Raw genomic sequence first — 22,061 nt, forward strand, 5'->3', positions numbered from 1 at the left:
ATTTATTTTATATTTTTATTGAAACATCTTATTTATATTTTAAAAAAAAAAAAGAAAACTCTTTGCATGGTGAAACTATTATGGCCAGGAACATTATTGAAAACGCAATATATCTTATTATTATATAAAAGTTAAGATTCTGTTTCTTTATTTAGTGTTAAACTTTTGATTAGTATTTTTTGTCTACTTTCCAGTCAGTTGGAGGAGCTTTTTGACAGGTAAAAGTTACTACGACTCGTAGTAATAAACACAGTTTTATATTTTTATAGTTGTACGTGTAATTTTTTTTATAAGTATATTAATAAGTGCTTAATTAACATGTTGATTTTTTATGTCGCATTTTTTCAAAAATCTTGTGAAAAAGAGGAAAATATATAACAAGACCATATTGAGTACAAATATAATCCAACACAGTCCAAATGCCTTCTTTTTAAATCTTTACTGTATAAATAATTGAAAATATTTTATATATTTTTTGATTTCAGAAATACTTATTTTTAATCTGACCCTTATTTTTCAATTTCGTACATCACAAAATTAGAAAAATACCCAAAGCATAGTGGGCCATATTGAGTACAGGTATCTTATTAAATTACATATTATTACAAATCGTGCTTGGCGTTTTCGCGCGCGTAATTAACATAGTTTGTTACATAAGAATATTTGTCCATTTAAAAAAAAAATTATTTTAAAAAAACATATGCACGCATCGCAAGCGTACACGATTTGATATACTCTAAATGTTGTTACACATTCTTATCTAATAAACAATCCAAAATGTTAACATAATTGTAAAGTGATTTTTAAATCACTCAAATCTCTCATAGCATAACTATATTAGGACGCATATTTTTCCTTCATATTGAAAATGCATATTTATCAGATTCATTATGCTAAACCAACCTAAAGATAGAATCATTTTTACTTTCTGCATTTCCATATACAAGAATTTGCAATATCTGAGATCCTTACTAACACAATTTAAAGTTTAATAATACATTTTGAATAACATAAAATAAATATGTAACACATAATACAAATACTTAATATATAATTTAAATAGTTTAAATTTAACGTATTTTGTGTGTACATGGGTTTTTTAAAATAATTTTTTTTCAGATATACAAAATCAATTTGTTATTCTATAGTTAAAATATTTATATATCAATAAGTATTGCTTACAGTTTATGAAATTATTTCTTCCGGAATGCACTTTTGATCTTCTTCTGGAAGTATTAGCTGTTATATTCCTCGTTTTAATGTGGTTCATTAAATATATTACTTTTTCTGCTGTTATGGGAAATGTAAGTGTATCAATATTTTAATCTAAACTTATTTCTACAAATTAAAACTGCAGAAAATATCGCGTGTGTATTAGTATATAAAAACAATAATATAAACAAATTCATATATGTGTATAACGTATAAGTATGTTTATTCTGTCTCTACTTAAATTGTGTAATAGATAAAACAATTACGGAACCATGTTCAAAGTAACTGGAGAGTTATTGTAAATGATCAAGAGACTGCCATAATGCACAAATACGCTACCATTGGAAGACAATTTACGATAGCTATAGGAAGTATGCACTAATTAAATTTTTAATTACTTTGTGCGAATTTAATTTAGTATCTAATTATACAAAAATTATAAACTTTTCAAGTGTTATACGGAACGCAGGTTTAAAATATTATAACATAGTCAATTTTTCCGTCTTTTGTAAATTTCTTAAATTTTGATATAATTAAATTAATGTAATGCTTTTTAGAAATCAATATGTGAAAGATTTTTATTTTTCTAAGGTTTACTTGATTTTCAAAGTTAATGCAACTACGCATTCTTTATTAAAGTTTTTGTTTTTTTATCTTCTCATATTAATTTGAACGTCAATCAACTATTATTTTCTTTGACTATATGAATTTATAAAATTTAAAAATTTTAGTATGCGTCTGTTTTGGATGTTTCGGTTTTACTATAATACAATACATACCGAATATACTTGACATCGTGAAGCCTTTAAATGAGTCTCGCGCCGCGTTTACTTCTTTATCAGGCACATTATTTTGTTAAGCAACAAAAATATTTTTATTTTGTAATAATACATGATGCTGTGGGAGTGCTTATTAGTGGAATTACTGGAATAGCTGCTGAAACATTTTTCATTGGTAAATGCGTTACACGCTTTCGGAATGTTTAAAATTACCAGGTACAATCGTAAATAAAAAAGATTTCTGTAACATATCTTTTTATTATTGTTTTTATTATTGTTTCTTTTTATTTCTTTTATCTCTTTCAAAATTTATTGGTATATTTTTTATGCTTAGAAAATTGTTTTCTAGCAATCAGTTATTTTAGCCAAATGATAAATTACCTTTTAATTTATACTATTTATAGAATTTATTAGACTTTATGTATTTCACTTGGATTTTGGTACCATTTATTCTCTTCTCCATTAATTACCATTTCTATTTTTATATTTTTTTTTCTACTTTACGTATGTAATGACACCAAATATGAATTGATAAGCCAATATAATAGAGCATTAAAAAACTTGAAAATTAGGAAGTAGAAAATAATAATATAAGGATTCGAATATGTATTATTAATTTTGTATATATAAAAAATGTATGAGTTCCGCGCTATTTACGCCAATAATATAAGAACATACTATATTAAAAAATGTGTGTGTGTATTTATATGTGAGATTAGTACTGTTAAAATAATGCAAGAATTATATGTTGTAATTTTATTATGGTTTTAAATTAATGTATGCCATATGTTATATATTTTTTATGACATACAGAATTTTACAGTTACCGCATGAAACATATGCTAAGTGTAGACCATTTCACAAACTATCCACAGCGGAAAAGCTATATTATTATTCCATGATAAAATAATCGCTGCAGTGGATACCCCATAGAAGAGCGCTTGAGTCAGTATCTCTGCTAATTTTAAAAAATATCTTTTATATGAACTAGATTATTTATAACAGCCCCGAAATAGAATAAAGGATATATTATAATTTTAAGCAATTTAATGATAAAGAAATTTTTTGTTAGGTTTTCAGATTTATTAAAGGCTAGCTTTGGACTATCATATTTGTTTATGATTACAGCCGGTCTATGTACAGCAACTATAAGTTTTTTTCGTTGTAATATACTGTTACATATGAAATTTTGCTATTTATAAGATTAATTTTAATTGTTACGAATCATCGATTTTACTTACAGCTATTTCGCATACTCACAATGCAACAGGAAAAAATGGAAAACTATTAAATTAGTCTGTTACATAATTTTCGTTTTTCTATTTTTAATTAGATGGTAACTTTGTTGGACAAGAATTTATAAATTGTGACGAACATGTCTATCACATGATGTATGTAGTATATTTATATAACATAATAATACATATATTTTATGTATCATAAATTGAATTGAACTGATCAGAAGATCCGCATATAATTAAAATGAAGATATATTTATAGTTTACTATTAATTAATTTTTGTAATATAGCTGTAATACGAAATGGTATAATGCTCCATTAAAAATACAGAAATTGATATTCTTTCTAATAGAAAAGGTACAAAGAGTTTACAAAGTTGATGCTGCTGGTTTGTTCAGTCCCTGTTTTGGAAGGTCTGGCTACGGTAAGAAATTAAGAAAAATATTATATAAACATAATAATCATTATATCAATTAACTCCATAAATAATTTTTTTTTTTGTTTTAGGCCTTGAGTTTATTGCTTTCTTTTTTTACACTCTTATGTTCCATGTAATGTGCGTATGTGATTTCAATTACAAAGACACCAATTTTATAATTTTTGGGGGAAATATAACATTACACAAATTTTAATATGTTATAATTTAAAAAATATATTTTTAATAAACATTTGATTAAATGTCTTAATTTAAAAATGTATAAAACTTGTTGTTAATTTACAAATTCTGTTTAACAAATGCTATGGCATTAATTGTGTTAATATTTTTTTTTAATTTATAACAAATGTATTGGATTAAAATATTGCTGTTTATTTTTTTATGGTATGAAAAAGATAAAAAATTATAAATTTATTGTTTTGTTCTAGAGATAAAAAAATACCTGTGTGTACAAATATTATTAACTTAAAAATTTGATTATTTAACAATTTATAATCTGTAAAAAAATTAATAAGCTAATAATGACACACAAAGCTGAATAACAATATATGCTACATACCTTAATAAAAATTATATTAAAATTATGTTCCATGATAATAATAAACCTTGCTTCTAATGCCAAATTTTTCTTCTATTCAATTTTAATTAAATAAAAAATTATTTGTGTTTGTCATACGGAGGATGATTATTTATTCAATTGGTACTTTTATTAATATTAAAATATTATTTTTGTGGAATGTTTTTTGATTCTTTTCATTTCTGCTTTGAAATGTCTTATTTCTTGTTACTTATATTGGATGTACTTTCTCTAAGTCTCAACATGTTTCGCGTAAGTATTGCGCTAACATTAATTGGCTTTGCATTTATATTAAAATGATACTAAATCACTCACAATCAATAATGTGAGTATTTTATACTCATATAGTGACGTCATTACTCAATGATGAGAAAGAAACGCGTAAATAATCACGCTTATTTTGATGACAAAAAGGCCTATTCTCAATATCTGCAATAAGTTAGAGTGAGATACATTGTATAAATGTTTTACTCTAACTTATTACATCAATGTAGCAGTGCAACAAAAAAGAACAGGCCAAAAGCTAATGATCATAATATCATTATTAGATGTAAGTTACCTTGGTATTCCGTCCCTATTCCATTACAAAAACTGCTACAATTTATAATACAATAGTATTATAATACAAATTATAATACAAAGAAGCCTGAAAAGTTGTAAATTTACACTATATAGTGTATTTGCCGAATTGGCATCACTTGAATCACTTGAATTTTTTACTTCGGTAAGCATTATCAAATATATCAAAAGTTTATGTATAATATAATAAAATAAAATAGTAATTTTAATAATAACCTTTAATCTTATATGTCTACATATTGATATTGTTATATACACATCGAAAGAAAGTCCGCATCGTTTTACATCTCATATAAGACTGAAGGGACATTGAAAATATGTGAAAACGACATTACAATTGCGCTTGCGTCGATCGAATATAAGAGATGACGATAATAGAAAACGAATAACCAATTACACGACACATACATACTTTGCAAGTAATAATGTATTTGTTTTTAATAATAGACATTTTAGTCAGGTATAAGTTAAAATTGCAATTTGAACTTAGTTATTCAACACAATTTTAATATCCGCAAAATTTCGTAATTTCGACATTAGTGTAATATCTGTATGATATTTGTAAGCGAAAAAATGTACAAAAATTATGAAATTATAATAGAACATGTTAGCAGATAAAAGAAGAAAAAAATTTTACACATATCGCGTCACGGCACTTGCACCGAGATGACTGATAGTAACACAGCAGATACTTATTACACTATTAATCGAAATTTATTGTTATGTATTGGCCTATGGCCATATCAAAGTTTTGGTTTCAGATGTGTTCTAATAACGATGATGACCATAATACTTATATCAGGAGTAGTATTTCAGGTATAACAGTTTTATAAATCTTACTTTTGCAATTAATCAAAATTATCTTCAAAATATTGTTGTTTGATATAAAAGTTAAAAAAATTAATTTTTATAAATGTATTAATTTTAATAAATTAGCTGTAAAAAAATTAAAATAACATAAAGTTTTAACGAATTCAGTGACGCTTAAAATTATTATATATCTTGAACATAATTATTGTATATTGATTAACTTCTACAAAACCATTGCAAAGTTACTAGCCAAAATTATATTAAGAGGTCATTCTACTGTAATGATTCAAAAATTGAGGTTTTTTTTAGAAATTGTTTCTTAGTGAATATACTATGTATATATATTTAAATAATTCTCTTTTTTGTATTTATTAAACTACAATCTAAATAATATTAAATAATTTTAAAGTATTGTTATTTATTGTTTTTCAATGTTTTTATATGGTGTCTTAAAAACCAAATGTATCCACTACGGGATTGATTTCTCAATAAATTATTAATTTGTATGAGTGTTGCTATCGTTCCTACCATAATTAATAATTTTTATTAAAAAATAAAAAGTAGTATTGTTCCGAAAAAAGTGAGAAGAAACATATTTCTTTTTGTTATGTAAAAAATATAATAGAATCAATATTTTGACATAATTTTGGTAAAGACAATAGCTATAGATGTGTAGAATAAGCTCCCAAAAATTAAAATCGATTAGGTATTTATAGTTATTAAATTTTTTTGTCGCGCAGAGAGTGTAGAATGACTTAGAGCCGTTGGTGTGCAATTTGAGCAGAGTGAGCGTTTCGAGCGCTATTACAAATTAGCTGTAACACATCGAAATAATTCGAATTTCTTCATCAAAATTATACAGTAAATTCTTGAATACATGTACTTTCGAAAAATTGAAAAAAATGAAAAATTTTTTGAAATTTTACCGTAGATAATGACCGCTTAATATTGACAAAATTAATGAAAAGTCAAAATAACTTGGAAGAAAATATTACTTTCAGTTTACAACCTTCGTCACAAGAGAATACAGTATGGATCTTCTTCTGAAGATCCTCGCATATAGTATGCCATGGCTAACTTATCTATTGAGATATAATATTCTTTGCTTAAATACGAAAAAGGTAAATACATTCAATATTAAATTTATTTAGAATATTAAAAAACGTAAAATAATTATTATGAATGTAGATGCAAAGCCTTATAGAACGAGTGCATATCGACTGGAATGAAATAAACAACGCGCGTGAACTTGAGATAATAAAAAAATATTCAGCTATTGGAAGACTCATCACATTGGTTACGACATGTAAGCAATATATTGAATAATTTTTCAACTTGCTGGATTTAATAGCAATTCAGAATTGATTTAACTGTTGCAGTATCCATCTATTTGAGTACATTTAGCTTCATTTTGATACAGCTTCTGTCAAATTTTGTTCTGGACATCACAAAGGCTGTGAACGAATCTCGTCTGCGACAATTTCCGGCCGAGATCGAATGTTTTGTAGATCAGCAAAAGTATTTCACTCCGCTTTTATTGTATCTGTTCTTTGTCGTTTTATGCAGTCTAACTGTGCTGATAGCCGTCGAGACACTTTTTATGTTATATACGCAACATGCTTGCGGATTATTCGAAGTAGCCAAGTAAATAATGTTTTAAGAAGCGAGTGAATTATTATAATTTTGACAACATTAAACATACAAATTACTTTTTAGTTGTCGCATAGAACAAACATTGCATAGAGGTATGGTACAAGATGTCATATCTGTTGCTGAAAAAAACTCGATAATATATCAGGGAATAATCAGCGCAGTCGATATACACAGAAAAGCAATCGAGTAATCCGTAATTCTTATTAATTTAAACAAGAAAATTTCTTTTATTCTGTAGCATGATTTTTGTTCAAACTATTAATTTCTCTAATAATTTTGCATCGATATAAAATATAAAATTTCATGTGCAAGGAATTATATAAATCGCAAATGACTATTGCCAATAATTATACGTAATTATTGACAATAATTATTTGTACATGTATCCTACGCACGTAATTAATGTTTAAGGTTTATTGAAATGTCGAAAGAAAATTTTAAGTGGGTGTTTTTCACTGCACTACCATTGACGGTACTATCGCTAAGCATCAATCTCTATCGCGTAAGTAACTATTGATATATATTTTTATTGATACTAATAATAGTGACGCTGAATTAACATATTTTAATTAAATATTGTAAACGCGATACCTGCATATAATATCGCATCTCTAGATGCAAAATCTGCATTCCTTACAAAGCAAACTGATCATTTGCTGTGTGATCGTAGCTTTCTCGACAGATAACAACTAAAGAACATCAGGAGACAGTAACAACTCTTTTGTTTGTAATGGGTCAATTTGGGTATCTGTTTTTCTGTAACTATTTGGGACAGAAGGTGATCGATCATAGCGGCGATATTTTTCACAAAACGTGAGAGCTAATTAGATAGTTATTATAATGCTAAAGAATAAAAAATTTGTGTCAACATTGAAACTTTCAATTATAATCTTCCTTTAATACATTGCATAGATACAACGTACAATGGTACATGGCTCCATTAAAAGCTCAAAAGTTATTGCTGCTTGTAATGCAGAGAAGCATGCGATATTGCACGATTACGATTGGCGGCTTATTTATTCCATCTTTAGAAGGATTTGCCACGGTAAAATTGAAGCATTAATAATAATCTATTATTGAATATTTTTGCCTGTTTGTCAAGAAATTTTTTATTTCAGCTTACAAGCATGTCACTTTCATATTTTATGGTAATTTATTCTATCCAATAAGTTTATAATATAAAATTTATCATTATAGTTGAACACGCATATATAGATCGTCACAATGCAATAATTTTAATATATCTTGTTGTAAATGCTAATATAATAAAATATAAAAGCTATTTATAAAATTATATTTGTTATCGTTTAGTTTATTAAAAATAAATGTGAAATTTTACGGAATATACGATATATACATTTTTTTATAGAATCATGCACAATGTAAAAAATGAAATAAGGATTAGTGCGACATTAGTCAAGAAGATATGCAACAATCGAGTCGTATTTCTTAAGTAATAGAAATATATGTTATCACTTTTTTTATTAAAACAATCTATTATTATATGATAATATTATTATCATTTCTGATAATTAGATTAGTAAAAAGAATATTTATGTTCCGGCACAATTTAATCTTAATAAATTAATTTAATAGAGGAACAAAGCTATATATAAACATAGATTCTTTGTGTAATACAATTTTAAATGTAATTACGTTATAATGCAACTAATAAATTGTAATTATGACAGCTCACTAACTTAGAGTTTTAATGTAATACAAAATGACATTTACAGTATTTATGATGTAATCTTCGCCAAATAAATTTTATTACAGATCACAATTTCCAACAATATTTGCATAACCATGTTTTTAGTTAGTCTCGAATGATGTTATTATATAGCACATATTATTTCTGTAGGCACGTAGCAAAGAAAGTACTGTTATGTCCCGCGTCTCGAACAGAAATGAAGAAGCGTCGGAAACGTGCAAAAGCGACGTTGCAATTGCGCTTGCGCCGATCGAATGTAAAAGAGAAATATGAAACACATACACAAAAAAAATTGTTTTATTACGCAAATAATACCGTTTACCTATGACTTATTGATACGGACAGTAGCTAAATATATGTAAAAACTATCATTCGCATGGCTATAGTAAACTATTGTAATTTTATAAAAAAAATAGCACATTATTTTACATACGCAGAAATAGTATTATAATCTATAATCAAACATGCGCGTACTAAATTTGAGTGGTAACTCGTGGAAAGAAATTCGACACAAACGCGTTATAACATTCATACCAAAATGGCAAAATTGCTCGATGAATAGATACTATACGATGAACCGAATTCTGTTACTATGTGTTGGCTTATGGCCGTATCAAAAGTCTAGTTCCAAATATATCATAATACCATTTATGACCATAATGCTTACATCTGGCGTAATAGCCCAGGTATGCTAATTTCTTTTTTTATTTTACATTTTATTAATTTTCTTTGTACAATATTTAATATAAAAATTAATAAAACAAACTTTACTTAATAAAAATAAAAATCTTATATATAAAGTTAAAAAACATTAATGCGTAATTATTTTTATTAAAAAATATTTTTTGTTATAAATTTTGAATTGTAACAAAACATAATAAATTATAAATTGCAATAAACTTGTTAATATTTGATTAAAACTTTTTTATTTACATTTATATATATTTTAAATAATCTTTTCAAATCTATTTTGGTAAAAAATATTAATAATTGATATCATGAAAGTAAAAAATAATTTGAATAGAAAATATCATTTTTAGCTAATGACTTTTGTCACAACAGAGTACAGTACAGATATTTTACTACATATCCTCACCTACACCATTCCATGGCTAGGCTATACATTAAAATATAATGCACTCTGTTTAAATATGAAACAAGTAAGAACATACAATATCAAATGCGAATACTTTTAAGTAAATCTTATGAGAAAAATAAGTGTGATTTTTATTATTAAATATTATTTAGAATATGTTCGGAAAGAAACTAAATAACGATTACCTTATGAACACAGATGCGAGATCTTATGGAACGAGTGTGTTGTGATTGGAATGAATTAAACAACATACAAGAAATTGAAATAATAAAAGAATATTCAGCTTTCGGAAGATTTATTACATTAGTTCTAACATGTAAGCAATATCTTGTATAAATCTTTTGTAATCTAGCTTCGATTACTTTGATTTGATTAGATTCGAATTTGTAATCATTTGATTACAGTGTTTATGTATACATGTATTTCTTGCTTCATTCTGGTACAGTTTCTATCAAATATTCTAATAGACATCATGTCCAGTAAAAATGAATCTCATTTACGACAATTTCCAATCCTAATTGAATGTTTCATAGATCAACAGAAATATTTTTTTCCAATTTTGTTGCAATTATGTGTTGTTGTCATATGTGGTCTAACCACAGTACTAGCTGCTGAAACGATTAATATGTTATATACACAACATGTTTGTGGATTGTTTGAAATAGCTAGGTAAAATTCAAAAAGTTTTAAAAAAATAAATCAATTGATTTTAAGCATTTTATAAAGATGTTATAATAATTAAATTAATAATTTTAGCTACCGCATAGAACAAGCATTACACCCAGATATTATACAAAGTATTGCACCGACCAAAAGAAATTCAATGATATATCAAGAAATAATCAATGGATTTAATATGTATAGAAGAGCAACCGAGTTCGTAAATGTTATTAATATGTGAAATTTTTTATATTAGACAGTGGGATTTTCACTTTCCAACAAATTTATATAACATAAGAATATTGTAAATTATCACATATAAAACATATCAATATAATAATTAATAGTTATCATTTATAATCATTTATGTAACCTATATACTCTTTCTATACGCATATTTAAGATTTATTGTTATTTAAGATTTATGGACTTATTGAAGATAAATATTAAACGAACATATTCATTACTATTACCCTTAGGGGTACTGTCGCTGAGCATTAACCTTTACCGCGTGAGTAATTATTTTATTTTTACTTATTAATATTGCGCGCGCGCGCATTGATTTTACCAATAGCTATTAACCAATCAGTAATTGATACAGTTTATTAGCATTGTACCTATAAATATAAATTAATTTTATTATTTTGTTCTACGGAAACAAACTAATAATTTATATGCTGCAGTTTTCTCGATTAATAGACTCTAAAGACTATTATGAGATGATTGTTAGTTTTATATTCATTATTGGCCATTTTGGATACATGTTATTTGGTAACTATTTAGGACAGAAAATAATCGATCATAGCAGCGATATTTTTTACAAAACGTAAGTAACATACATATTATTAAACCTTAATTACATGCACATAATTTGTAAAGTTAGAAATTAAAATATTTTTCTTGTTTATTATATGTATGTTTTATTTCTATTTGAGATCATTAAGTGCTAATAAAACAAGCGGGTTAAAATTATGTGTAATTAATTTGTTAAATATAAATTTCCAACACACACTTTATCAGTTTTAATTATGATTTTATAATAGCAAGATTTTTTAGATATAATGTGCAATGGTATACAGCTCCATTGCGAGCGCAGAAGTTATTGCTGCTTGTAATGCAAAGGGGCATGCGACATTGCACCATCGTTATTGGTGGTTTGTTTATTCCGTCGTTCGAAGGATTTGCCACAGTAAAATTTTGATACTAATAATTCTTATCAAATATTTTTACTTCAAATTTATTTTAATAGAATTCATATTTTAGCTTACAAGTATGTCAATTTCATACTTTGCGATGATTCTTTCCCTCTTCTGATTATCGACATAAGATAGAAATCGAAGCTTGAACCTCCGATGCAAGTAGTTACAGCATTCTTGTAGTATACGCTTCAAATAAAAATATAATGCTACAGATGCAATTAGTATAAAATGTATTGTTGCATATAAAATAAATGTAGGAATATGTTCTATTATTAAATATTACTTAACTTTTTAATTTTTGTTCTACTGTTTCAATTAGAATACTATTACCGTCTCGTTTTCCATTATATTCAGAGTGACATAAGAAAAAGTTTTTTATTTTTACAAGAAAATGATTCTGACGGCACAACATAAACGCAAAAACTTGCGTCAAAAAATGAAAAAGAGCGAACCATTATTATACAATAATATCATCATTATTATGATTCTTAAACTTCAAAATCTACGTTTTTTTAGATTCTTATATTATTTAATCTTTAGATAAGAGGATTTAACTATTAAATTGAAAACAGAATATATATATCTAAATGATATAAATATTCTTAAATGAGATTCTTTTCATGTAATTTCAACATTATATTTTTCTCGTTGATTTCATCTTTAATTTGAACTCATTATCCCTTTTATTTTTGAAAACCATAATTTCTGATTTAATAAGTAAAATTTACTTACAAAATAATTTTGAAAGAAATAAGTTATGTTTTCTTTATTCATCGTGTATGTTTTTTTCAGATATTTCTGAAATAACAATTATTATTATTATAGAAAAGTCATCAACATAAGTTTTTTTAATTTCCGAGAAATAAAGTGGCACTGCTTTATTTGTCAGAAATGGAACATTTTACTTTATTAATATTGATAAAAAACATAATCTAATTTTATAATTTAAAAAGTATAAAAACTCATAACTTACATATTCCTATCTTTTTTCTACATAAAATCTACTAAAAACTTCAAAATCAAGAATAACGTTTTTACTAAAACAAAATTTAACATTTTGATTGGCTATAGATTAACTATTTTTAACTATTTTAGAATTTTTGCTGTATTGTTTTCAGCAACTATAAAGATCTAGGTATATATGTACTAACTTAAATGTGAATACAACAAAATTTATAGCATCGCGAAAAAGAAATTTTTACAAAAATAACATACCAATTTTAAAAGAGGATAAAGAATTTTAAGGCTACTTATATTATAATACAACGCATTGCATCATAGTTAAGACAGCTTACTAAATTAGAGTTTTGATGTAATCCATAATAAATTTTTACTATACTGAATATAATTTTTAGATTATATTTTTTAATAATTATCGTATAACAATCTTTCTAATTAGTCTTAATTAATATTAGCATACATTACTTCCATACGCTCTACAAAGAAAACACTGTAACATTTCGCGTCTCGAATAGAAATGAAGATACGTCGGAAAGCGACTTCTCAATTGCGCTTGCGCCGATCGAAAAGAGAAAACGCAGGAAAATTAACGTAGGAAAAAAAAGATAATCACACAATAATGTTCGCCTGGAGGTTATAGATACGAACGCATCAAAATTATAATTTGCATGATTGCAATAAATTATAGCTCTAATTTTTTGCATTAGTTTAATATTTATTTAAATACTTATAAGTAACGAATTAGAACTGCAATCAAAATATGTCGAACCTACAAAGCAGCTTGCAGAAAGAAACACAACACAAACGCTTTGTAACATTTACATCGAGATGGCAAAATTGTTCAGTAAATGAATACTATAGAATTAATCGAATTTTGTTACTATGTACTGGCTTATGGCCACTTCAAAAATCTATTTACAGAAATACTTTAATAATATCTATAACCATAATGTTTATATTGGGGCTAGTATTCCAGGTAATTTCTTGTATTATTTTACGTTTTTTATTAATTTTTTTGTATATTATTTAATATAAAATTAATAAAAGAATTTAATAAAAGTTAATAAAAATTAAAATCTTATGAATATCACCTTATGAATATCATCTTATGAAAACACTAAATAACTACTTTCATTAAAAATATTTCTTTTTTACAAACGTTAAATTATGTGCATCAAAATTACAAAATTGTCCGCTAAATGGTTATATAAAATTCATCGAATTTTATTATTAAGTATCTATTTGTGGTCATTTTAAAAATTTATTTTTAATTATATGTTAATAATTTGTTACTATTACATACGTTGTATTATATATGAATATTTATACTGTAGTACTTTAAATACGTCAAAATTTTTTTTTCTCAATTTTTTTGTATATGTATATATTCTTTAATATCAAAACTAAACGAAACAAACAAAGTATATTAGTATAAGACATTAGTGTATAATACTTTTTTTATATTCGGTTTTTTTAATCGAAAAATTGTAATAAATCTAATAATATTTAAACTAAAATCTTTTATTTGTGAATATCTAGGAATAACTAAAAAAATAAGTTGTTTTTATATTAAAAGTCTACAAAACATAAAAATTTAAATTAATTCCTTAAGTTAAATAATATTTTGTTATTTTTAACTTTATTTATTTTATTATTTTAATACAAAACATCATGTAATTAAGAAAACATTACATTTAATTAATTTATCTCTGTGATTAAATTGATTTCTTTCAAAGAAAGTATTTAATTTAATATTAGGTATGCGCAAGTTTATTAAATTTTTTAACAAATTAAAGTACGTTGCACCAAAATGAGTTGCATCATCACAGCTCAGTTTATCGTCAAGCAGAACTTGCAGCTGGTTTTCGTCGTTGGTTTTCTTTGAACAATTTCAGTTAATCGTTAGAATTAAAATTACTAACAAAATCTATACACTGAGAAACCTATATGGTTGAATCAACTAAACTCTTGTTTGGATGTGGATAAATTGGTTGACGCAACAAAAGAATGTAGTTGAAATATTTTGTAATATTATACTAACAAACCCATGTTGTTGAATCAACTAAATTTTTGTTTAAATATAGGCGAACAACTACATTGTTTTGTTGCGTCCAATGTATTTGTTTGCCCACATCCAAACAAGAGTTTAGTTGATTTAACTAAACGGATTTTTCAGTATATTATTTTTTATTTACTATTTGATACTTCCTCATCATATGTGTCGGAAAAAATTTTTTTGGCTTTAGTTGCTGTCTCTTTTGGTAAAAGAAAAAAACATACACAGAAAGTGAATTTTATCAGGATCTATAAAAATGTGTAAACGTATGAAACAACGACTGAATAAACGAAACTCATAAGCCTTAGCGCGTTAAACAGATGCTGTATGAGTCACGCACATCGCGAAAGAAAAAACACATGTGCAATTTTTCAGGTTATTAATGCATAAATTTCATACAAACTTATACACAAACCTAACATTTCTTGAGTTAAATTTAACTCTATTTAGTTAAATTAAGAACGGAATGTTAAGTAACAACAGTGGCGACATTGGAATGATAAAAAAATTAATCAGATGCAATTTAATATTCCAATAATATTAAATTAAGGGGTTATATACACTTGGAAAGCCGAAAAAAACGTAATTTTTAGGAATTTTTTTTTTTTTAACTGTAAGACTTACAACAAAAACTTTTTGTACATTTAAAAGGATATATTTTTAAAAGTTTTACATATTTTTTTTATTAAAAAATATTAATAAATAAAAGAGATATTATTATTTTTCTCAACCTCCGTTTTAAAAATTGGTTTTGCGGTGACCACTGTAGTTCGGATTTGGATCATCTGAAATAAAAAAATCAAATATATTTATTTAATATATTAAATTATTTAGTCCTTGAACGAAGGATTTTTTAAAATATTGATTTGGAACAAAATGGCGGACCTTTAAAGTTAAAGTTCGATTTTCGATGAAAAAATCACTCATTCTTTCGCCAATAAAAAAAAAACTTCGCATCGGAAAAAAAAATCCTTCGTTCAAGGACTAGTTTTTTATATCTAAAATAAGCCTGTAAAATTTGAAACAAATCGATGCAGTAGTTTTCGAGTTATCTTGGTCACCGATTTTGAAAATACGGTTTTGAGAAAAACGCATTTAAAGTTTCAAGACAAGTATACACTTAAATAAAATATTAATTTTTTAACTTACACAAAGTCATCTATTCCAGGCCCATATAATAAGTTTTCGCCCGAAGTTGAAGCCTCCAAAATATCAAGTTGCTGCTGGCGACGAAGCATTCTTGCTTCTCGAGTACTCTGCAGCGCACGGTCGTCTGCTATTCTCATTCGATTTGCATCTTCTGTAATAACATATTGATGCGCATTTGGGCCACTGTGAACTCCCATGGCTTCAAACATTTGCAATAATGTTTTGGAACCTTCATTAAATATGCAGGCAGAGGTGTATGCCGCAAGTTCGATAGGTTTTAATCCACTAGGTATAATTTTTGGACTGATTTTCCATATTAGTTGATTATAACTTTCATTGTTATTTTGATTAAAACCGCCGACGCATCTTTCTAGTAATTCTTGTTTACTAAGATCCTTGTATATTGGTTCTATAGCATCCAAAACATCTTTAGGTAAAGCGTTGTAATCGTGTTTGAAAGAGGCAAGTTCACCCTTTGCGGAAGCGCACTGCCACGCGCACCACGAGTCAACTCCGGTCGGGCATTTGCTGTGTTGCGGATGTTCATCTGTTGAACTGTAGTGATAATATGTGGCCCATATCGCATCTCTCATTTTATTTGTTGAATCACAATTTCGTCGTATCGCTAAACCATAGTAAACTGTTAACTTATCGATCATTTTGCCAGTCAGTTTATTTTTTCCTCCGAGGTTTTTATTTTTCTTTTTACATTCACGTAATCGATGCCCCATTCTTTTTTGTACATGGCCTATACATTCCTTCTTTATAATGGAAGTATCATCACCGTAAGGACTAGATTTTATAATACCATTATAAGTCTTCGAGTCGCCATCACCAATATAATTAATGTATTTAACACCATACTTATTCTGTGAACGTTTAAACATTTCAACGATAGCGTCAACTTCCATCTTCCCAGATGATCCTTCGTGATTTGCTAAACAGTTGTTACTATGTGTTTCAAACCATTCTGCGTATTCATCTGTATCTTGTTTATTGTTCCAATACTCGCAGGCTTTACAATATGAACTTTTTACGAGAATATCAAGTATTTTTCCACTATAATACCCGATAATCGATGAAACTCCATACAGTGATGTAAAACCACGTTTTTTCCAAGTCCCGTCACCTGATACAGTTAATTCGTTCGTTTCTTCTATGTTTCTTTCTTTACATGCTTCTTTTTTCTCTTCATTCACAGCATTTTTAAAAAGTTTATCGGAAACTTCTTTAACACAGTTGAGTATATTATTTATAGTAATGTCATAAGACGTTTGAAAAATAAAATGTGGCATGTCCATTAGTCCGCAAAACTTTTGACAACTTTTTAGACCAAGTCCTAGCACTCTCATAGTAAAAATAAAACGCCTGTTTATTTCATATGAGCGTCCAATATAAGGGCACGAAGGAATTGATTGAGGCGCACACGTTTCGCATATCACTATAATATTAAAACCAAGTCCACGCATATTTGCTGCTTGAAATTTAATATCACCATTACATACTTTGCATTTAACAAAATTTGAAATTGCAGCAAATACAGTGATAAAGTTCAAAATTCTATATTCTATAGAATTATCTTGTGGCACAATAATATCTTCTTGAATCTTTATTTTTTTCGCAAAGGTACTAAAACTACTTTCGTCGGTCTCAACAGTTTTTGGATTAAAATATTGTTTTCTTTTTTTTGTTCTCGATTTTCGAACATTTTCTGTCTTTCGTAACTCTCTGGAACCCTTAGATTTATCCATAGTGAATTCCAAAACGGAGATACGGTTTTAAGCACGATTTTATATATGAACGTTCGACCGTACAGCTCGATGCCAACCGTTATACTAAGGTTATAGCATAAGGACACGAAGAAGGGGAAATAACAATACAAAGAAACAGGTTTTTAGAAGAGATTCACACAAGTAAGAACAGTGTACATGTGCGCGTGTGAAAGGATCTCTATCCCGCGCTACGCTATACCTGCTAACGGTCGAACGGAGCATCCTTTGAACGCGTATAACTTCGTCAATTTTATTCAGATTAACTTGAAACTTTCAGGGAATATTTTCAAGATGTTATACTTAAAGAAAATGTAAAAACCCAAAAATCGATTTTTTGAAAGTTTCTAAGTGTATATAACCCCTTAATTATTACATAAATATTAGGTGTAATTTAATAAGATTATGAATAGTGTATTCTAACCAAAAGAATTATCGATGATAGTAATATAAAAATAGAAATAATTTAAACGGTTAACTTTTAGCTAACGAATTTCATCACTACAGAGTGTGATATGAATTTTATTCTACGTGTTCTTACGTACACTATCCCATGGATAATTCATATGTTAAAATATAATGCTTACTCTTTAAGTATAAGAAAGGTAAGAATATTTGATGTCAACTAAATACTCTTATAGAAAAATTTATACGAAAAGTAGATTTTTATTTAAAGCATTTTTTTCGAGAAAAGATAAATAAATAACTATTTTTTAACACAGTTACAAGACCTTATGGAACAAATACTTTATAATTGGAATAAATTAAGCAACGTGCAAGAAATTAAAATATTAAAACAATACGCGAATTTTGGAAGATACATCACATTGATAACAACATGTAAGCAATACCTTGAATAATTCTTTTATACTATAGATTTGATTACTGCGATTAAGACTTAAATTATTCAATTACAGTGATCATCTATATATGTACATTTTGCTTCATTTTGATACAATTAATATCAAATAATCTTTTGGATATTGCAATCAGTAAAAATGAAACTCATTTACGACAACTTCCGGTTCTTATAGAGTGTTTTATAGATCAACAAAAATATTTTTTTCCACTTTTACTGATAATATGTTTTTTCGCCACGTATAGTATAACTACAGTGATAGCAACCGAAACGCTTAATATATCATTCACACAACATGCGTGTAGTTTATTTGAAATAGCCAGGTAAAATAAAGCTATATGCTTTAAGAAATGAATGAATTGATTTTAATAGCAACATATTACAATTACGTTATCAATTTTAGTTACCGCATAGAACAAGCGTTACTCAAAGATACGGTAACAGGTATTGCATCTTCTATGCAAAGAAATTTGATAATATGTCAAGGGATAATCAACGGATTTAATATGTACAAAAACGCAATCGAGTTCGTAATTATGTATAATTACAATTTACTGTATTATCTATTGAAATTTATATTCAAACCTTCTATAATATTTTCCTCCCGATTTCTCTATAATATTTATTTTGAAAATTAATTTATTTTAATAATAAGTAAATTCAAAGACTTTTGAAGTTTAAATACACAGAGAAAATTTTACAATAAAAATTATTAAGTACGATAGCTACAGATAAGGATAAATTTCAAAGAATATACGATAAGTAGTGTAAATACTATTGTAATTTGATAAAAAACATATTAAAAATTTTCAAAATTTTTTCTTTGATGCGCGCTTACTATTTATAGTAATTAAAAAAAAATTTCTCCGTGTATAAAATAAAAGATGAGAGTAAATAACGCGGTTAAAATTACAAACGGCAAAGCGCAGATAGAGTCATAAAGAGTGATCTGCAGTTTAGCCTGCTCTTTTGGACCGCAATCAGTCTGACATCGTTTTAAAGTTTAATTAATGAAGTGCTGATTCTGAATATGCAAAGCTCTTGTTTGCCAAGTTCAGAACATTCTTCATATTTATCCGTCTCACATATTTTATATTTAGTTATTTATTCTTTCATATTCTTTCACCCTTATGTATTCTTATCACAGCATTTTAAAGCGATAACTTTTGTGAATCAACATTTGTGTTTCGGATCAGTATCTAAACAAATTAACAATCACTTCTTGTAATTTGCGAATCGATTGCATATAGATCTCGAACACCTATTTAAATTTTTAATATTTTCTTCGTAGTCTTATAGTGAGTTACTTTATTCTTAATTCACCATGTTAGTCGCCATGTTAGATTACATATTATATAAGAATATCTTTCTTTTTTCCTCTCTGCCTACGTATACTTCGGATTTTGCAATCTGGGAGTAACTCAACATGAAACCAAGAAAGAATCACACAATATTTGTGTTTTCTGATACCCTATAACTCAAAATGAGTCAAAACATTCGTATATTATGGAGTAATTAATCAATTTTAAATTTGTAACTCTATTTGCGCTCTGCTAATCACACTGTTTATATATATATATATATTTATAAATACACACACACACACACACACACACACATTCTCTCTCTTTCATTATAATCTTTATTTTATATTCAAATTTATTTTAGTTATAAAATTTTATGCGAGAAGTTATATAAATCATTAACGTATATAATTAACAACGATTACTCGTATGCATTCTATCATTTATGTACTTTCTTTAATTTATTTAAGATTTATTGCTATTTAAGGTTTTATCGCAATTATACAGAAATACTTTACATTGGCGTATTCAGTACTATTGCCATTAGCAGTGCTATCGCTGGCCGTTAATCTGTATAATGTGAGTAATTATTAATATACATTTATTAATATTATATAGTTTATATGATATATATATATATATATATATATATATATATATATACACAGGGTGTCAGAAAATTTTTGACATAATGCTTACATAGAAGTACAACGGACTAAACTGAGTAAAAAAAGTTCTCTATCATTTTATGATTTTCGCAACAGTTACCGATTATTTATTATAAAAAATAGCTGATTTACCCGGCCTACCGCTAATTACCGGCAAATGCGAGATAGTACCGCAGTGAGACGACACATTCGCGGTCACTGAGCGGTCATATATACTATATGTAGAGGAAAGGGGGGTAAGATGACGACCCTAAGGTTTATCGATTTTTCCTCATTTCTGTGATGGGTAAAAATAATGATCTATTTTTTTAGATTTTACTAAAGCCCTTCGTATCTACCATAAAATTAAAACTATTAAATAAATTTAAAATTTAAGAAATTTTGATTTTCTAAGAAGACGTGTCAATTTCGTCATCTTGCCCCCTATGTGGATAAGATGACTTTCAATAGCGAAAAGAGTCAAATTAAGTGACATTATAGTTATCATGTATGGTCATACCGATGAAGGATGTCAAGATCAAATACATGTTAATTAATTCGACGTATTTATCCGCAATAAAATATCAATCGCACTATGAAAGATGCCAGTGATTGTCGCGATCGTTTAAAGGCATTATAATATCAAGAATGTTTGGTGAAAAAAATATTAATACCAAAAAGAAAATATGTAGTGATATCTGTTACTGCAATCATACCATACTATATCATTTTAATCTCTATAATTTTAATTTTAATTTTAGTTCATGATCGCACTCATTCAGAATTGTTTTGTAACTAATTACTCACCAACACAATGATTGAATAGAATCTCCCGACATTAGCGCAATTGTGTATAATTTTAAGTTCTTGTTCCTTTTAGGGAATCCCAATCGTACTGCACTTTTTCTATACGCTCCCTTATCTAGAAAAAGGTACTGATAATTTCTTGGTCTTTCGAATGTTTCAAACATACTCCATTGTAATACAATTCGATCAGTCGTAGTTATATATAAATGTCTTTTTTAATAAAACTTACTTTATTCCCTTAAACAGTGTAGCAAAGTATTAAAAAAGTATAATATATGTAGGTCGATGACGGACAAAATATTTAAAAGAAGATCCACACCTATATTCCTTAGTGATAAATGCTGATAACTATAATTATATGGATGATTCACCCATTATATAGAGTTTGTGTAACATATGACAATTACTTATAAACCTCCCTGGTAGAAATTTAGTGCAATTTTGATTGTCATTGGATAATTTTATTGGTTTCTGTGTGTGTGTGTGTGTGTGTGTGTGTGTGTGGGTGTGTGTGTGTGTGTGTGTCTAGTAATTAACATAGCAAAAACTCTTAAAACTT

At 26.9% G+C, this 22,061-nt stretch overlaps 4 protein-coding genes across 4 annotated transcripts; 3 read left to right on the forward strand and 1 right to left on the reverse strand.

The window, feature by feature from the left end:
- Positions 1-3,641: 3,641 nt before the first annotated feature.
- On the forward strand, positions 3,642-8,842 carry LOC105838262. The gene is made up of 9 exons (XM_012683693.3): positions 3,642-5,638; positions 6,634-6,753; positions 6,821-6,938; positions 7,012-7,276; positions 7,349-7,471; positions 7,697-7,787; positions 7,956-8,098; positions 8,198-8,330; positions 8,404-8,842. Exons 1-9 carry the CDS (start codon positions 5,489-5,491, stop codon positions 8,452-8,454), a joined length of 1,194 nt encoding a protein of 397 aa, XP_012539147.1. The 5' UTR covers positions 3,642-5,488; the 3' UTR covers positions 8,455-8,842.
- A 3-nt stretch (positions 8,843-8,845) lies between these two features.
- On the forward strand, positions 8,846-13,515 carry LOC105838264. The gene is made up of 9 exons (XM_036294486.1): positions 8,846-9,682; positions 10,037-10,156; positions 10,291-10,408; positions 10,497-10,761; positions 10,849-10,968; positions 11,173-11,263; positions 11,436-11,578; positions 11,809-11,941; positions 12,016-13,515. The coding sequence occupies exons 1-9, from the start codon at positions 9,461-9,463 to the stop codon at positions 12,064-12,066; spliced, it is 1,263 nt and encodes a 420-aa protein (XP_036150379.1). The 5' UTR covers positions 8,846-9,460; the 3' UTR covers positions 12,067-13,515.
- A 114-nt stretch (positions 13,516-13,629) lies between these two features.
- On the forward strand, positions 13,630-19,364 carry LOC114255453. Its single transcript, XM_028194128.2, has 3 exons — positions 13,630-13,887; positions 18,371-18,490; positions 18,608-19,364. The coding sequence occupies exons 1-3, from the start codon at positions 13,672-13,674 to the stop codon at positions 18,743-18,745; spliced, it is 474 nt and encodes a 157-aa protein (XP_028049929.1). The 5' UTR covers positions 13,630-13,671; the 3' UTR covers positions 18,746-19,364.
- LOC118648173 lies at positions 15,601-18,275 on the reverse strand. The gene is made up of 2 exons (XM_036294484.1): positions 16,117-18,275; positions 15,601-15,752 (listed from the first exon to the last, which is right to left on the reverse strand). The coding sequence occupies exons 1-2, from the start codon at positions 17,865-17,867 to the stop codon at positions 15,749-15,751; spliced, it is 1,755 nt and encodes a 584-aa protein (XP_036150377.1). The 5' UTR covers positions 17,868-18,275; the 3' UTR covers positions 15,601-15,748.
- Positions 19,365-22,061: the final 2,697 nt, after the last annotated feature.

This window comes from Monomorium pharaonis, unplaced genomic scaffold (genome assembly GCF_013373865.1).
Source record: "Monomorium pharaonis isolate MP-MQ-018 unplaced genomic scaffold, ASM1337386v2 scaffold_262, whole genome shotgun sequence".
In the NCBI taxonomy this organism is placed as follows: Eukaryota; Metazoa; Arthropoda; class Insecta; order Hymenoptera; family Formicidae; genus Monomorium; species Monomorium pharaonis.

What these genes read in the sequence shown, in the direction of transcription:
- LOC105838262 (XM_012683693.3), top strand. Translation starts at nt 5,489, where the DNA reads ATGACTGATAGTAACACAGCAGATACTTATTACACTATTAATCGAAAT. An exon ending in GGATTATTCGAAGTAGCCAA is followed by an intron (nt 7,277 to 7,348) that starts GTAAATAATGTT and finishes ATTACTTTTTAG; the next exon opens with TTGTCGCATAGAACAAACAT. An exon ending in TAAGCATCAATCTCTATCGC is followed by an intron (nt 7,788 to 7,955) that starts GTAAGTAACTAT and finishes GTGTGATCGTAG; the next exon opens with CTTTCTCGACAGATAACAAC.
- LOC105838264 (XM_036294486.1), top strand. Translation starts at nt 9,461, where the DNA reads ATGCGCGTACTAAATTTGAGTGGTAACTCGTGGAAAGAAATTCGACAC. An exon ending in GGATTGTTTGAAATAGCTAG is followed by an intron (nt 10,762 to 10,848) that starts GTAAAATTCAAA and finishes TAATAATTTTAG; the next exon opens with CTACCGCATAGAACAAGCAT. An exon ending in CGTTCGAAGGATTTGCCACA is followed by an intron (nt 11,942 to 12,015) that starts GTAAAATTTTGA and finishes TTCATATTTTAG; the next exon opens with CTTACAAGTATGTCAATTTC.
- LOC118648173 (XM_036294484.1), bottom strand. Translation starts at nt 17,867, where the DNA reads ATGGATAAATCTAAGGGTTCCAGAGAGTTACGAAAGACAGAAAATGTT.
- LOC114255453 (XM_028194128.2), top strand. Translation starts at nt 13,672, where the DNA reads ATGTCGAACCTACAAAGCAGCTTGCAGAAAGAAACACAACACAAACGC. An exon ending in TATTGGGGCTAGTATTCCAG is followed by an intron (nt 13,888 to 18,370) that starts GTAATTTCTTGT and finishes GTTAACTTTTAG; the next exon opens with CTAACGAATTTCATCACTAC. An exon ending in ACTCTTTAAGTATAAGAAAG is followed by an intron (nt 18,491 to 18,607) that starts GTAAGAATATTT and finishes TTTTTAACACAG; the next exon opens with TTACAAGACCTTATGGAACA.